At 42.8% G+C, this 16,593-nt stretch overlaps 1 protein-coding gene across 2 annotated transcripts; it reads left to right on the top strand.

Annotated features, from left to right (window-relative positions):
- Positions 1-132: 132 nt before the first annotated feature.
- Positions 133-12,896, top strand: RNF8 (ring finger protein 8). 2 transcript variants are annotated; one of them, XM_069009847.1, is made up of 8 exons: positions 133-300; positions 2,607-2,735; positions 4,292-5,032; positions 6,069-6,131; positions 6,503-6,592; positions 7,773-7,880; positions 8,855-9,059; positions 10,905-12,896. In XM_069009847.1, the coding sequence occupies exons 1-8, from the start codon at positions 211-213 to the stop codon at positions 11,048-11,050; spliced, it is 1,572 nt and encodes a 523-aa protein (XP_068865948.1). In that variant the 5' UTR covers positions 133-210; the 3' UTR covers positions 11,051-12,896. The 2 variants fall into 2 exon arrangements, with proteins under 2 accessions (XP_068865948.1, XP_068865949.1); XM_069009848.1 differs by having other exon boundaries at positions 8,855-9,066; positions 10,905-11,033.
- Positions 12,897-16,593: the final 3,697 nt, after the last annotated feature.

The raw sequence follows: 16,593 nt of genomic DNA, 5'->3' as shown, positions 1-16,593 counted from the left end.
GCGGGGAAGCACCGCGGGACAGTGGGAGAGCGCCGCGCCATCATCCCAGCGGGCTTCTGCGGCGCACGCGCGGGCTCCGGTCGCGGCCCGGGCTCAGTCAGGGGCGGCCGCCCCGTCCCGTCCCGTCCCGTCCCGTCCCGTCCCGTCCCCGCCGCCGCCGCCGCAGCAGCAGCGATCGCTCCGGCCGGTCGCGGTGGGCGGGCGGGCGCCATGGCGGTGCGCGGGGTGCCGCGCCTGGCCTGGTGCCTCCGCCGCGTCGGGGCCAGCTGCGACTGGCTGCTGCTGGAGGCCGGCACGCAGGTGAGCTGCGCCGGGCTCCGGCTCCTCGGAGCGGGCGGGTGGGCACGGCTCTCGGGACGCAGTTTCGGGGGTCTCTTTGTTTCTTACAGCGCTTCCCAGGAGGAAGAAGCACTGCCTCGTCCCGCTTAAAGAGCAGCCGCCGTTCGTGGCCGTTCGGAGGGGCCGCCCGGCCTCCCCGCCGGTGACGCCCCGGTAACGCCCGAGGGTGCTGGAGTCGCCTTGGCCAAGCCTTCGCTTGTTTATATCTTTAAACTGTGTCGCATTTAGATAGAGTTAGTTGTTCGTGTGACGGCAACGTAAGTGAGAAGGAAGGGAGTCTGTAGCCTAAGTAAAAAGGCGATGCTTTGGCGAGGTTAACAGTACATAAGGCGCAAGGCATTCAGGTGTAAACGAGGTCACATTTAAATTGTTTGGTTATGTTTTGGTGCGGTACAGAAATAGCCGTTTTTTCAGCGATCGCGTTTTTTAATTGAAAAACGGGCCCCGGTATTCTTGCCTGAAACCCAGCAGGCAAAGACATGTGGTGAGGTTGGGGCAGCGTAAAAGGATTGCTCTTCTGGTGGTCAAAACCAGATGGGTAGTTAGGTGGTGTGGTGATGCTGTGGCCAATGCCTTTGTGCTCACACACTGCAAAAGGCACCCGTCCTTAAGCAAATGTATACTTTTGGTACTTTCCCATCATGGACTTGAAACCCTGAGGTGTGCAGATATGCTCGATGAAGGACTGGAGGTAACACATCTAGAGAACTTGCAGCCAGGGTGCTGATAATTGTGTAGAGAATCCAGTTTGGGATGTTACTGCTCTGATTGTTTGCACAGTGGTTGTCAGAGGCAGCAGGGAGGCTGATGGCTTTCTGGTGCTGTAGGTGTGGCCAGGCCAGAGAGCGCAAACAGCTTTTGCTGGGGATTTAAATCATAATCGTAGAATATCCTGAGTTGGTAGGGACCCACGAGGTTCACTGAGTCCAACTCCTGACTCTGCACAGGACAGCCCTAAGAATCACACCACATGCCTGAGAGTGTTGTCCAAACACTTCTTGAACCCTGTCAGGCTTGGTGCTATGACCACTTTGGTGCCAAAGGACACTGCTGAGGTGTGGGGGTGTGCTGTGACTTGCCAGTACTGCTGTGAGCAGCACTGAACTCCAGCAGGCGAGTGGTAACATCTTGGACCCCTGTTTGCTAAATGAACTTGATCAAGAGGGAGTTTTGTGACTGGCCCTGCTTTCTCTCACTTGTATTGGTGTGTGAGGCCCTGCAGATGTGTGTGACTGGGCCCTGAGGATGCCACTGCAGGAACAAGTGCAAAGCTGATTTTATGTTTGAATCCCCATGAAGAGAGGACTCTTTATCCACTCGAGTCTCTGTACCTCTTACATATGCAATCCATGTTGACAGAACACTAATCTATATGAAACATTTAAGAGGTAGGCACAAACATAGTTAAGTTCGCTTTTGTCATCTTATTTTGCTTCTTTGCCTTTGGTTATGACATGGGAGTCTGAGTTCTTGCTCTAAACTCAAGGTGAGACCTGCTCAGGTAGTGCAGTGCACAGATGAATTGAGAGAAGCATGCAGAGGAGGCAGCAGAGAGAGGGAGAGCAGGGGTGTGCTTTAAATGGCAATCTGAAATTAGATGAGATTTAATAAGATACTGTGCAATGGTACAATTAAGTTGTGTGCCTTCTTCCAGAAGATACTATTAGAGTCTAATCCAGTTATTTAGATTACTTTCACTACTGCATGGCCTGCATGTAGCTTAGATTCTGAGCCATGAGATTGATGGTGGGATTTACAAAAGTATCATGTATTTAAAGCATTTTGGAGTGTGCACTTTTTTGATGGCACTTTTCTGGGCTATTTTTCCCTGTATCTTTCCTGATCACAAATGGTTGAACAGATGCAACCAGCAAAAGAAGAGGGTAAGAAGTAATCTTGAGACCCACATACAGTAGTGCTGGTTTGAAGAAAAGGTGTTTGGTAGGTAATGACTGAAGTGGGACACAGATGGTTTGTGAGTGGCTTTGAGCAGCTTTGCTGCTGAGGAAGATTTCCATGAAACCAAGGCTGTAATGTGCCTCAGAGAAATCAAATTTTCCTCAGTGGGAGAGAAAGATAATACTTCAAACTTTGTAAGCTTCCATTTTCTATCTACTCTTAAATGAAAGAAAATCATATTATGCCAGAATTTTTGGAAATAACCATAAGATGTTGATCTAGAGTTTTGCTGTACTTAAATTGAAATGACATAAACTGAATTTACCATGTCATTGCTGATTGCAGTTACTAAACTACTTTATTTTTAGGTAACCATAGGCCGAGGATTAGATATCACGTACCAGCTGGTGTCAAAAACCTGTCCCTTGATGATCTCTCGTAAACACTGTGTCTTCCAGCAGAATGCAGAAGGGCAGTGGACTGTCAAGGATAACAAGGTACAGAGACCAATTGAAGACCTTGTACTGTGAGATTCATTGAATGGAATCCATTGTTTGGGATCTAGCAATGTATGGGCTATGATATAGTATGATAGAAGTGTGATAGAAGTCCATGGGAATGTGTCTTGCCTGTTGCACACTTCCAGCAGGAAACTTCAGTCTGCTGCAGTTGGAATGCAAACTGTATTACTTTCTGTATGTAGACCCACCTCTTGGTTTAGCATTTTTCAGACCATTGTGGCCCTGCCAAGGGCACTTTTCAGTCTGTGAACCTGTTTTCTGTTGCTTTCTTAAAAAAACCCTATGAATTTTGACATAAGATTTTATCTTTTCAAAAGGATAGTGTTCTAGTAGTGCTAATGAAAGGATAAAGTGCAACTCCTTATTGTAGTGACAAAATTGCTTTAATTATAATAAACTTCAACAAGAATCTAGTGTTAGAAAAACCATGTTGTGTTCAAACAAGTTTCTCCTGAAAGTTCTTCTCAGCTGATTAGAATAAAACATTGATGTCAAAGTCCTCACCTGGGTCTCACTTTGACTTCAGTAATCTGTTTTTTTATGTCATGATCTCTCCACTTTCTCATTCAGTGTGAAAATTGTAAAATGAATAATTTGCTTTAAAACAGCACTGGTAGAACAAAAATGTTCAACACGTCATGCAGATTTGAAGGATGTTTGGGTCAACAGCAGATTGGTCAGAAAGGAATGGAGTGGCTACTATTAAAATTACACTGCTCTTAAACAAAAGCCTCTTGTAGTACATGTATAAACTTGAAAACTTAATGGTATTGCATGATAGGAAACATCTACCATAGATTAACTATAAACACTTCCTCTGTATCATCACTGTTTACCAGTCACTGTTGACCAGTCGGTCAGCTTGTTTCACTGAATCTCATTGAGAAATGTCAGTTCCTAGTGTTTCTGCAATTCATCATGAGCACAGGCCAGTTTTGCTGTTTTTGAAAACTATTTCTTAAGCTAATTTTAAAACCTTTTTTGTGCTTCAAACATTATCTCTAGAAGAACATGTTCCTTCTTCTTTATATTCTCCTTGTATTTATGGAAAACTTTGTTTTCTTCAAGGAGTATAACCAATGCTTCATTTTCTTTCCTATTTTTTTTCCGTGGAATTTCAGGTAGCAGTCATTGTCAAGAATAATTACTGCAGTATTCTATGTTCCTGACAGTGATCTATTGTGGAGTCTTTTTATTAGCTAGTTCTTATTTCTGAAGTTTTTGTGCAGGTTTTTCCCCTCAGAGTTCATTGTTTTCCTTCTGCACAAGCATGTGTGTCAAAATGTTCTCGGTGCTTGTACACAAAATCTATAATGCAAGAATAATGTGCAGTAAATAATACAATGCAGTAACTGTAATAAATGGAACACTGAGCCAATAAATTGGATATTACAAGGTTTATTTAAAGAGGTGGCTTGTTCTGATTGAAGCACTGAAGAGGTTGGCTGTGTTTATTTACAGTTGCCAGAAATAACTTGCAGAGGAGTCTGTAACTACACATTAAATTTTGGTGATTCTGTGTTTATTGGCAGAGTCTAAATGGAGTCTGGCTTAACAAACAGCGCCTGGATCCATCAAAAGTCTATCCTATTGCTGAAGGAGACCGTATCCAGTTGGGAGTGCCTTTGGAAAACAGAGAGACTGCTGAATATGAGTATGAAGTAATTCAAGACGAATGGGAGAAAATTAGACCCTTTTTAGCCCAAAGAAGTGACCTGGGGAAAGCTAAGAGTTCAAGAACTAAACGTAAATTTAGTTTGGAGGAAGTGGAGACATCTGCATCAGAAGGCCCTTCAAACTCCAGATGCAAAAGAGACAGAATGTCCTGTGACAATGAACCTTTGGATAAATCATGGGGACAGGTGGAAGAGGCCAAACGGCTAACAGAGAAGATGGATGTCAAGCTGCCCTCTCCTGGACCCAGTGAGGGCGATAGTGGTCCAGTGCCTGGTAGCCCTGTTCACTCCAAGAAAGCTGTGACTGTCCCCCAGAATGACCAGAAAGGCTCCAGTCTTGCAGAGTCATGGACTGGCTTGAAAATGCTGAGGAAATCTCTAGTAGATACAATGAAGTTAAAGGTCAAAGTGCAGGAGAAGCAGACTGCAGTTCTAAATGTGAAGCAGAAGCACAGGAAGTGTGATCAGAAGGAGATCCTGGTAATGGAACAGGAGCTGCAGGAGTTGCAGAACCAACTCTGCATGGAACAAGAGCACCAGCAGCAGCAGGTGGAAGAGCTGGAGAGGACATTCTGTAAAGAGCAGCAGAAGCTAGAGGTATAGTGGTGGTAATAATTTTGGCCTGTGTCTTCACATGTATGGAATGCCTCGTATAAGGCATTGATCCAAAATAGCTCTTGAACTATACAGTAACATAAATAGTGTTTGTGTGAATTACCTCTGCTAAAATTATCGTGGAAGTACTTTAACTTAGTATGTAGCACAGTGCATGTACCAAAAGAAAGTGCAGAGACAGAAGAGATTTGGCTGCATGGGGAATTTAAAAAAGGTGCAAAATAAAGCATTTCAGTTGGTAAAGAAGCATGTTTTTAAATAAAAAATGAAAGTCTTTGCCTGATCTCTCATGGTTATGAAGAGGACAAGTTGAAAAGTAATAACTTTAAGTGTGAATTTCTCTCAGTATATGGCTGAAATAATGCCCAGTTTGCATGGCAAATGCACTGTCTTTACAATCAATGAAATATTGCATGCCTTAATCCTTGGAGGGAGGGAGATTCTTTTCCTACTTCCAAAAAACCCTTTCTTGCAATCTGTAAGTACCTTTAAGCAGTAAGTGTATGTGATGAGCTGCTTTTTTGATAACAGACCAAAATGTTCAAACTTGAGACTGCTCAAAATCTGGTTTAAAGAAAGTAAGGATTTGTCTTGGTGTGAGTTTAATAATTTATCAGTTACTTCCTTAAAGTCTGCTGCTAAAAGCAAGATACCATTACCTGGAGCTTTAGGTATCTCTGACCTCTTTGAATGTGCTCAAAGATAGAGTTGCAGCTTTTAAACTGTTCATGATCTTTGCTTCTATGAATACGCTGGTGCCTTTGAGCTAGAATAATGCGGAGGCATTCCAAATAGGGAACTGTAAATGATATATCCATTTTAACTCTTCACAGTAAATGATAGCTCTAATTTCTGTTGTCCACATGTAACACTAGAGCGGAACATCTCACCATTTGTTGAAAATCAGTGTTGTTTCTTTAAGCATATCCTCTAAAGAGAGTGTGCAGAGTAGTAATTTTTTGTCTCTTACGTTCTTCAAGTCTTTTTTTTTTTTTGTTCCACTTCTTACCCCACCCAGGGAGAAAAGGGACAACAAGGGGAAGAGAATCTGAAGGAGCAGCTGGCCCAGGTCCTGCAAGAGGCAAGTGATTATGGGTCTAGGTTTGGTCTAACTGTGTAACTCAGATATTTAAATCTTTCCAAGTGCTGTGGCCTCTTGGTAGAAGACAAGGACTTTGCCTTAGGTGACTGTAAAACCTAACTGAAATGAAAGAGTGACCTGGAGGAGGGAATGCAAAGTGTGACGGCACTGGGAAGGTCCTAAATAACTGGCAGTACATTCCAATTTTAAGTTATGGATAAACTGCCTTAACACCTCAACTCATATGTGTTGCTCTTCTAGGAGGAGATTAGGAGAAATGAGTATGCTGAACCTTATGACTATGGCCATGTATTTTTAATAGGATAGCTTATAATGGCGTTCTTATAACTTCTGGAATGGTATTGTTGCAGCATCGTGCTTTGATGGAAGAACTGAATCGTAATAAAAAAGATTTTGAGGAGATAATTCGAGCCAAGAATAAAGAACTTGAAGAAACCAAGGTAAGGAATAACTGCATTCTTAGTTTTATTCATAAGTGAAACATATGCTGCAGCAGAGGAAATGGTTTATTTAACATTTGTCTTGGCTCTGCCTGGATTCCTATAGTGCAAAATTTCTGTGTTTTGAGGTGGCAGCTGACTCTGGTTTCCAGCACTGGGGGAGGAGGCACCTTGCCCTTTTCATAATTTAGTGTTGAACACTTGTTACTAGATCTTTCTCAATCATGAAGAAAGCCCAAAGCACCTGAACTGTGCATTGTGGAAGAGAAATGGGCCCATTGCACCTTTTCTTTAAAAAACAAACAAAAAACCCCAAACCAAAAACAACAGGAAAAAACCCACCGACAAACCAAAAGTGCTTGGAAAGTGAGGCTCTTCATTTTCAGTTAAAGTGCATTCAAGTAAAACTGCAGGGTGTCAGCAATTCTATAAGGGAGTGTAGGACTGAAGCAACATGGAATTTGAATAATGAATGACATAAGCCACAGTTCTTCCTGCCCTTGACACAAAGTGATGAGTGGAAAATAATTAAGGAGATCCTTTCCTGTGTCTTAGTTTTGGAAATTATCACATTATCTACCACCGACAGTTTGCTATGTTTTTTTAATGTTATCTTTGGAAATTTGGTGCTGTTTCAACTATAGCTTCAATTAGAAGAAATTTTCTGTTATTTTTAGAAGACGGAGTGGGTACCTAGCCTAATCAGCCTAATTTAACTCTTAACAAGTAAATAAAAAGATTATTGGGTTGTTAAAAGCAAGTAAATGTTTTAAACTTCAATGCTTCCTTTTTTAAACATTTGAGGTGTTTTGTCTGTTGAGTGTTTTGCTTTTTATATCAGGCATCAAAAAAAAGTTGATTAAAGCCAAACTCTTGCCAGGAACAGGTTGAAAAAGATTCTGAAAAGATTGATCAGGTGGTAGTTCCTTTAGGCTGAAGGGAATTTTGGTAATGGTTGCTGTTCTTCCTTCCAAGTTCTCTGTAGTGGATGGGAATATTCTGAATATTGCTGAGACTACAAAGAGGAGAGAGGTTACAGATCTGGGTATATAATAGATACCCACTCCACTTGACATGTGGAGACTTGCAATATGATTTTCTTCCCCTGCACACACACTTCTGCCAATTGAGAAAAACCTTGTTCTTTGTTGATACACAACCCCATGTACTTTTCCACTAGGAGGAGAAGGAAAAGGTGAGAGCCCAAAAAGAAGAGGTGTTGAATCAGATGAATGATGTGTTGGAGAATGAGTTGCAGTGCACAATCTGTTCTGAGCACTTTATCGAGGTATGTTTAAACCTGTATGGGTTTGCCGTAAAAAAGAGACTTGAGAAGCTTTCCATAGTTCTATTAAAGCCATATTTAAGCCTTTTTCTTTACTTCACTTGTTTAACAGTCCCAACAGACCCACAGTGAGTTATGGGAAAGAGTTGATCCAGAAATCTATTCTGTCTGCCCTGACTCTTTGCTTGACAGCAAGTTCAGCTTTAATGTCTCTACTTGCATAAACATGAGTGCTTAATCCTTGAATGCACCTAAGTTTGGAGCACTTGTGTGGGTTTTTAAACTGATGCTCTGAGTTGCTGCTGACAGCTGCTTGGGCAAGAATTATTTTGTAGTGGACCTTGCTTTAAGATGACTAGGGTTGGACTGTGTGAGGTTTAGATATATGGAGAGGTTAATAAAGGAGGGGAGGTGCGATATTCAATCAAGTCCTGAGATGTTTATATTGTTCAGATAAACTCTTCCTTTGAGAAATTGGCATGTTTACATTTGATTCTACAAGTAATAGGCTATGCTTGTCATGTAGACTGTTATTTTTGTTCTATTTTGCTATAAGTTCAGTTTCATGACATTATTTTTACTGTGGGAAACCTGATGTGTTAGCCTTGCTATAACAGCTTAAGAGCTAGCTGAAATTTTAATTTCTGGTTTCTCAGTATATTAAGATGCTATTCTGAAGTTATGTGAGTTTTTCCATAATTTATCCTTTTCAAATTGGGGAAACTTGTAATAAAATTAATGCATTTTGTCTGTTTCTGACTTGCTATGACTCCATTAACTGACTTGTAAACTGGCCTGACCTCTGGCATGGGAGAGTTTGTGTGTGACTCCTCTGAAGGCCCTAAAGGCTTTAGGCTCTCCAGTCCCTTTCCTTATACAAAATATTCATGTAATATTTCCCTGTGTTCAGGATGTTTTTGCTTGACAATGCCTGTGCGAGCATGCCGTGACCAGTATCCTTGTGCTGAATTCCACAGGCAGTCACTCTGAACTGTGCTCACAGCTTCTGCTCCTACTGTATCAATGAGTGGACAAAACGTAAAGGGGAGTGCCCTATCTGCAGGCAGGAGATCAAATCAAAGACGCGCTCTCTGGTGCTGGATAACTGCATTGACAGGATGGTGGAAAACCTGGATGTGGAAATGAAAGAACATCGCCTGACCCTTATCAGAGAGCGGAAAGGTGAGAGGTGGGTGGATGTGGCATGACGAGTACAATCTCTTATTCCATCTATTTTGTACAACTTTCTTTGGCACCTATATACCAAGAAGATGCTCGGGGAATGCTGCAGAAACACTAAAAAAGTAATAATGAGATCTCTTGACTAACTAGTTTTACTGCACAGTAAAACAAAATTAATACAAATTTGGGAAAAGACTTCAGTATGAATTCCACAGTCTGGCGGGACAGCTTAATTTAACCATGCTAAAGGTTATGCTCTTTCAAAGAGATCACTAAATAAAAGCAAAAATACATAGAATGGTCCTTGAAAAATTTACCAGGCACTTCTCATTTAACTGTGGAGTACATAATTACAGAAACTCAACAGACCTGACAAGAATCTCTGAATTCTTTTCTGTGTGCTAGATTTATGTAGGAAATCCCTGAAAGAGACACTGGTATATCATGTAAATGTATGCCTGAACTGACAGTTGCTCTGACATGTTTATTTTTGTGCAATTAAAGCCACTGTGGCTTATGGGCATAACATCTTGTCTAGTTGTTGCTAAAATACTGTGCATGATGGAGATAGCTAATAAAACCTCCAATATGGGTTATTCCTAATCTGCTTCTTTCTTCTAAATTTATTTCTAGAGCACTTGACACTGGTATCTAGGTGCTGAAATGTAGATGTCTTTTCCTGCTACCCCTTAAATTTCTATTGCTGTGTTCCCTTAAGTAATTGTCTTGTTTTCTGTTCATAGAGATGAGTGCATGATCCTTAATTTTGCAATGTATCAAGCCTTTTACCAAAAGAAAGGTGCTTTTGAAACCTTTCAGATGCACCATGGTGACGCAGAATGACATCACTAAGCTGTGCTAGTTCAAGCCTAGTTACCTGTGTAACCCTCTCAGTCTGATTCCCTCAGGAAATGTTGCATTGCTTAGAGGCTGCCCGGCTCAGCTACAAGAATTGCTTTTACCTCTGTGGAACTGAGGCAGCCCTTGTGCAATGTGTGCATCTGCAGAGTGCCACAGTGCTCCTGAAGTGTCTCATCAGGTAACTAATGGGCACTAGCTGAAGTGGTGCCTTCATTGGAGCCCATTGTGTGCTAAACCATGCTCTTCATCCTTGTTTGCACAAAAAGCAAATGAGTTCAAAACCTACCTTCAGAAATAACTAACTGTAGGAAATCATTTAGATTCACCGTGACACACTTCAGCTGGAAGGTGAAATGATTTCTCTGCCTTTTTTTGTTCAGTGATGGAAACATTTTGATTGAAATGAAGATAACTACCTGTCTATTTAAAATTAATTCTTAAGAAATATACCTGCTGAAAGAAGAATAATGTTGCAAGTGGCACTTCAGAAACTGTCATTGCTTTCCAAAAACCTTTCTAAGAGTCTTAGTAGCCCCGGCACCAGAAGGACAGCTTGCAGTCTTAAACAGATGAAGCTTTTGATGAGGCTGTAAGTGTCCTGAACAATCACTACTTGTTTGAGAGTCCCTTACCACATTTTTTCTTTCCCTCTCTTACCTGGCAAGGCACTGTAATAGTTAGCCACTTCCATTGCCAGTTGTGTGCTGTGAAGGGGTGGAGAATGTCTCCTCCTCATCTGTGTTATCTTAATAGGAAAAGACATATAGAACACTTTAGAACACTTAAGAAAACAAGAAAACAAAACCCATACCTTTGTTCTTTTATGCTGAAAACTGAGAAGAAAAAGGCCTATGTCCTGCAGCTTGAAAGACCTATTGCAAACTGACAGTGAGAAGATACAGAATCGTTTCAAGGACAGGTAATTTAACACTTGTGGGTACAGTGGTCACAGCTAACTTTTGTATCTGTGTGTTTTAAATGCAGAGAAACAGAATGTGATGGTGAAACCAGCCACGGACAATGACAACGGTGTCCCTTCTTCTACCTACTCCATCTTGTCAAGGAGCAGTTGTGAGAGTGAGGACTCTGAGGAGGATTCTTCCTATAGTGAAAGCTACTATGTTATCTGAACATTGTAACTGCAGACTCATTGCCTGTGTGCTACCCAGAACCAACCTAATGGTGTTTGGTTGACTGCTGCTGGAGGAATGGACTGGGCACCTGGAAGAACTCTGTGAAGAGGCTGGAGCTGGGAACTAGCAGCATTTGGAAGAAGGATCTTGTTTTCCAAATGAATGCACTGAAGCTTGATCTCTGAAACAAAATTGGGTTTGTGAGAAAACAGACTGCCATTATGCTGGCTAATTGGTATACAAACCTAAACTTCCATGATAGCTTGTGACCTGCTTGCTGTAATGAAATAGTTTGTATTGCATCATTGCCCTTTCCTTAGTGAATTACATGTTTACATGTGTACACCAGTTTCCCTTGTTTCAGGCAGAAGAGGAAATGTCCCAAGCCTTTTGAGAACTTGGCCATCCCCACCAGCAGGCAGGAGATAGGTATATCAGGAAGAAGTGCCAGTGTGGGTTTTCTTCTTGAATTTCATATGGCAGCAAGGGTCATCTCAAGCCTTTGGCATTAAAGGTAATAAAGGGTGGGATACAGACACCGTTGGCCGCAAGTGCATTGTAAGCTACCTGCTGGCCATCGACTTGCTCTGTTTATGTAGCCCACTTTCCGTTAGATAGGGATGGAGGAGATGAAATCTTCTGGAATTCTTTAGCAAGTGTTCTTTTCATGTAGTGTCTTTGGTTTGTTCCCTCTTCAGGCTTTTTGCATAAAGGGTTTTAGAACTGGGAAGCAGCAGTGACTTTAAAGACATATAATCAGCAGCAAGAGAGGAATCTCCACCTCTTCAGGTGCACTGCTCTCCAAATTACTGAAATGTCTGTTGGCAGGGTAGAAAAGCAGTGTATGTAGACAACCACAAGGCATAGAATGAAGCACTTCATTTTACTGTTTACAAGACATTACTGTTGAGCTGTGGGTTGTACTACCCTCACAGCAAATCACTCGTTCCTAAGAGACTGATCAAGTCTTGCCTCATCCTGTCATGTATTTGTCTATCAAGTTCCATTCCAGTGACTTATGCTTTTGACTTAGCTGTTACATGGAAAGAACTCTTACACTGTGAGAAGAGGATGGGGAAGCCCTTGTCATCTGTAATATACTTTTTTGTTTCTATGTTTATTTTGTTTAAGAATGAAAATGTAAATCCATTTCTGCATTAGTCTTCTTTGGTGCAGCCACTGAGATGAATGTCTTCTAGTTGTCTTTAGACTTTTTTGAGAAAACAGATTATCTCATTTAATAACTTTGTGTCACGTTTTGATTGCTGTACGCAGTGTGACTAAAGTTATTTGAAAGGCTTTTGTATTCAGGAACTGATAAAAGACAACCCAATCCTTCAGGACTGTGACTACCCTAATGCTAATTCAATAGCTATCATACCTCTTGCCTTCTTCCACCAAGAAAGATGCCATTAAAAAGGTGCAGGAATGATGATGCTGTCCTAAGGAAGAAGTGCATTCTGACAAATTTGGTCAGTAGGATTTAAACAGGGGAGGCCTGATCTGTGGGCCAGGCAACTTGCTTAAAACTTTAGTATAAGGTTTCTTTTGTGAAGGACACATTACATCTTCTGTATTCTTCTTTCTCTTTTAATGTTCACTTTCTGTATGTGCTCTTGAAAGTTTCTTTTATGAATAGATGCTTTCTAGAATGTGCAAGAGAAGAGCATTCCTCAAAATGCTCGTGAAATAGGCTGATGTGGAACAGGTATTCCCGATGAAGAGGAGTAGAAGGAAAATACCCTGGTTCCATAGGACTGCAAATTCTTCTACTCTGTAACTCTTCCATATTGCTGTGCTTTTCTTCTCATTTCATTTTGCAAAATACATATTTATTTTATTATGTTGGTGTTTATGCATATTGCAGAGAAGGCTAATGCTTCCCTCGGTAACAGAGTGGTAATCTTCAGTTTGAAAAGAGTTTGTCCTCTTTTCACTAGAACACAAAGAATGTAAGTGGTGTAAAATTATTTTTGCTCTTACTGGTAGGTGCACAGTGTGTACACGTCCACAGAGGGAGGTTAAGTATTAATACTGTTCACTTACAAAAGCTTTTCACTGACAAAAGCAGACCTGTATATCTAGCAGTGTGCTCTCCTTTGCTCTAAGGTCTGGATCCTTTCTTCTACTTGGTTTTACTTGGATGTGCCCTTGGAGATGTCATGCCCTGGACTGTTACCTGTCTTGGGATGGCATCAAGCGCTTCCAGATGTCAGGTTACAGCTGAGCTAGTCACAGATGATGCACAGCAGGTTCAAGACCTGCTGTTTTGCCTTGAAGACAGCTGTCAGGTAGTGTAATAATCGAACACTTTCAGAGCAATACATTGTTTGTCAGCATCAGTGGAAGAGTCGGGAAGGGGTGCTAGTGAAATGGGACCATCACAGAGGGATGTTTAACTCATGCAGATCTGTGGAGTCCAAGACCAATCTGACAATCTTGTGCAAGAAAAATTTGCCTGTCACAGGTAGAGTGGGAGCTTCAGACAAAGTTTATTAAAGAAGCCCTCCCATTGAGTCATGAGGTGCAGACAGGGCCTCCTTGCTTTCTAAAATCCTTCTCAGAGAGGAGCCTGGATCCAGTCTTAGCCCCAGACTGTCAGTGGTTTATGTATAAAGGATTTACATAGGCGTAAATTAACCTTTATACAGCTTTGTCCTGGAGGATTTAAGGATGGCAAACCAGATATATAAATATATATGATTTATTGGACAAAAAGATCTCAATCAGAATTATTTACTACACAGTATAGGGAGGTAGAACAGCTGTAACAGTGCACTATGATGCAATATTGAAGCAACTGTAAAGCTAGGAAAAACCAGTTAAGTTGAGATGATGTTACTCACCCATACGAATGTGGACTAATCTCTTTTGCTTAGCCATGAGGAGCAACCTTGAGCAGCATCCCCAGGGAGAAATCACACATACTCTCCAAGAAGGGGTATGTTAGAAGACCCTGCCCTTAAAATTTGGGACTGGGCTTTTATAGTATGAAGTTACTGACTGTCAATCATATGTCTCCAGGCCAGTTGTGTCAGCTCAGCAACTTCAGATAAACTATCAATTAGTATCACTTGTTTGTTCCTTTATCTGGGTATTTTACCAGGGCTAACACATCTTCATCTCACTATCAGGATATTTAACTTCAGGACTGATGAGACAGACTGGTTTCAGCATTATTGAACACCAAAAGCAACATGATGACCCCCTTCTTCATTTACCACGGATAGCTTTTCCAGTAGTCATTGAGTTGTTTTTCCCATTCCAGGCAAGCATCCTGCTACAGAGCCTTAGCAACAACTGTCAAATTTAACTCTGCAGAACATGTAACAGGCAATTTAATAATCCAGCTGTGTGCCTCTTCCCCCAAGTGAAGTATGGGTTTTCTTTTCCAATGGTATGCTCTGACTAGTCAATGTTTTACTTCCTCCTCATCCTCCTGTCCTGACATAACTTGACCTATTGTAGTGGTTTGGTCTAAAATACTCATTACTGTTTATCTTCTGTGAGATAAGAATTAGGAGAAATGCAAAGCAGGCACCAACTTGAATGAATATAAAGAAGTTTATTAACAGACCTAAAAGAAGAAAAGAAAAAAAAATTATACCACCTTTAAAACTCTCCTCCTCCCCCCACCTTCCTCCCTTCTCCCGCTGACAATGTAAAGACAACCCTTAAGATGTTCAGTCTGTTTACCACTTCCATAATAACCTTGTTCAGTCCATTTAGAAAGAGAAGTCTCTTTTTGCTCATGCTATGAAAACAGTATCACACCGAGACAGCCACCCACTTCCAAATATTGTTCAGTCCATTTAGGAAGAGGAGTCTCTCTGCTCGCAATGTGAGTCCCTTCCCCCGACTTGCAGCTTTTCCCGCAACTGCTTTCGAGGGTCCACTCTTGAAAGTTTTCTGGGGTACAATTTTAAGGTTGAGCTGTTCAGAAACAAAAAAAAAGAGGCCCTTCTCCTTCCCTGGGAGCAAAGGGTCATCTTCATCTTTAAGACTATCTCTGGAAGCATCTCTAGGAATTGAGGTTTTTCTCCTTTCCTCTTTGGAGCAAAAGTCCTCATCTGGTTCATCTGGTTCATCTCTCTCTGTCCAAACTTCTCATGAAATTACAGCTGCGGCAGCATCTGCCTATTGCTTATGAGTTGAACACTCCACCCCCCATATCTTCATGAAATTACAACAGGATACTCTGATATATCATAGCTTCACAACAGACTTTCAGCTTTAAGCATCTCCTCTCTCTCTTCCCTCAGGTTTTCAGCTCTTCACAGCAATAAAAGGGTTAATCTCACCTCGGCCTTGCAGCTGGAATGTGGCTTATTGCTGTTGGTCCCCTGGCCTCTGCCGGACAGAGGTGCCGCTTTGCTGAATCTCGGCCGCAGTGGAGGGGGGGGTTCCGAGCCGCTCCGGCTGCCCACGGCAAGGCAGTGGGGGGGGTTCCACAGCTGGAACAGGCCCATGGCTCCAGGCTGGCCGTGGCCTGGCCCGGCCTGGCCCAAGCAGGGCCCGGCCGGGCCCGCTGGCCCCCGCATGGGGCCTGCAGCCACCTGTGCCAGCGCCGGAAACGAGAGAGAGCCTGGGGGGAGTTTGTCTATTCTTAAGTGTGGATCACAGAGGCGGTCACAACTTTAAGTGGCTTAAAGAATTGTCCATATTCAAACTGGCCAGCTGATAGGTTCTATCAGGTCCCAGAGGAAGCTGTAAGCACCCCTTAGCAAGGATATCCCTTCCGGGACTATGCTTGCTAACCTATGACACCTATTTAGACACATAGTTTACAGCAACTAGATAACCATGAGATACACTTCCCAAGTAGGATCCTCCTGTCTCTTGATACTACCGTGTTTGCTTAGGTTTTGTGAGACTAAGCATTCAGTCCTGTGTGCTGAGATGTATGTCCCCATGTTTCAAGCTTAATGCAAAGTACAAGACGGCTCCTAGGATCAGGTTGGAAAAGACCTCCGAAGTCACCGAGTCCAACCCACGACTGAACACTACCATGGGAACTAGACCATGGCACTGAGTGCCACGTCCAGTCCTTCCTTGAACGCCTCCAAGGTCGGTGACTCCACCGCCTCCCCGGGTGGCACATCCCAGTGTCTGTTCACCCTTTCTGTAGAAATTCCTCCTGGTGTCCAACCGGAACCTGTCCTGGCGCAGCCTGAGGCTGTGTCCTCTTGTCCTGTCGCTGGCTGCCTGGGAGAAGAGGCCGATCCCCACCTGGCTACAGCCTCCTTTCAGAGAGTTGTAGAGAGCAATAAGGTCACCCCTGAGCTTTCTCCTCTCCAGCCTAAACACTCCCACCTTCCGCTACGATACACGATCGATAAACATTTTTATATCCATATATTTACAAATTATTAACTCTGTGTAGCGCTTTACACAGAACTTCGGTGTTTTCAGCCCGGCCGGGGCTGCCCGCGGCCCGCCTGTGGGAACGGCCCCGTGGGGGCGCGCGCGGGCGGTGCGTCACTGCCGCGCGCCGGCGGCCGGAGAGGCCCCGCACGAGGGGCGGGGCGGGGGCGGTGACG

This window comes from Aphelocoma coerulescens, chromosome 3 (genome assembly GCF_041296385.1).
Source record: "Aphelocoma coerulescens isolate FSJ_1873_10779 chromosome 3, UR_Acoe_1.0, whole genome shotgun sequence".
Taxonomy (NCBI): Eukaryota; Metazoa; Chordata; class Aves; order Passeriformes; family Corvidae; genus Aphelocoma; species Aphelocoma coerulescens.
Note: the sequence above shows the minus strand (reverse complement) of the source record. Positions and strands in the feature narration are given on the sequence as shown.

Excerpts from the sequence above, each read along its gene's own strand:
- RNF8 (XM_069009847.1), top strand. The coding sequence starts at position 211 with ATGGCGGTGCGCGGGGTGCCGCGCCTGGCCTGGTGCCTCCGCCGCGTC. Across the intron at positions 2,736-4,291 it reads GGACTGTCAAGGATAACAAG|AGTCTAAATGGAGTCTGGCT; the intron begins GTACAGAGACCA and ends GTTTATTGGCAG. Across the intron at positions 9,060-10,904 it reads CCTTATCAGAGAGCGGAAAG|AGAAACAGAATGTGATGGTG; the intron begins GTGAGAGGTGGG and ends TTTTAAATGCAG.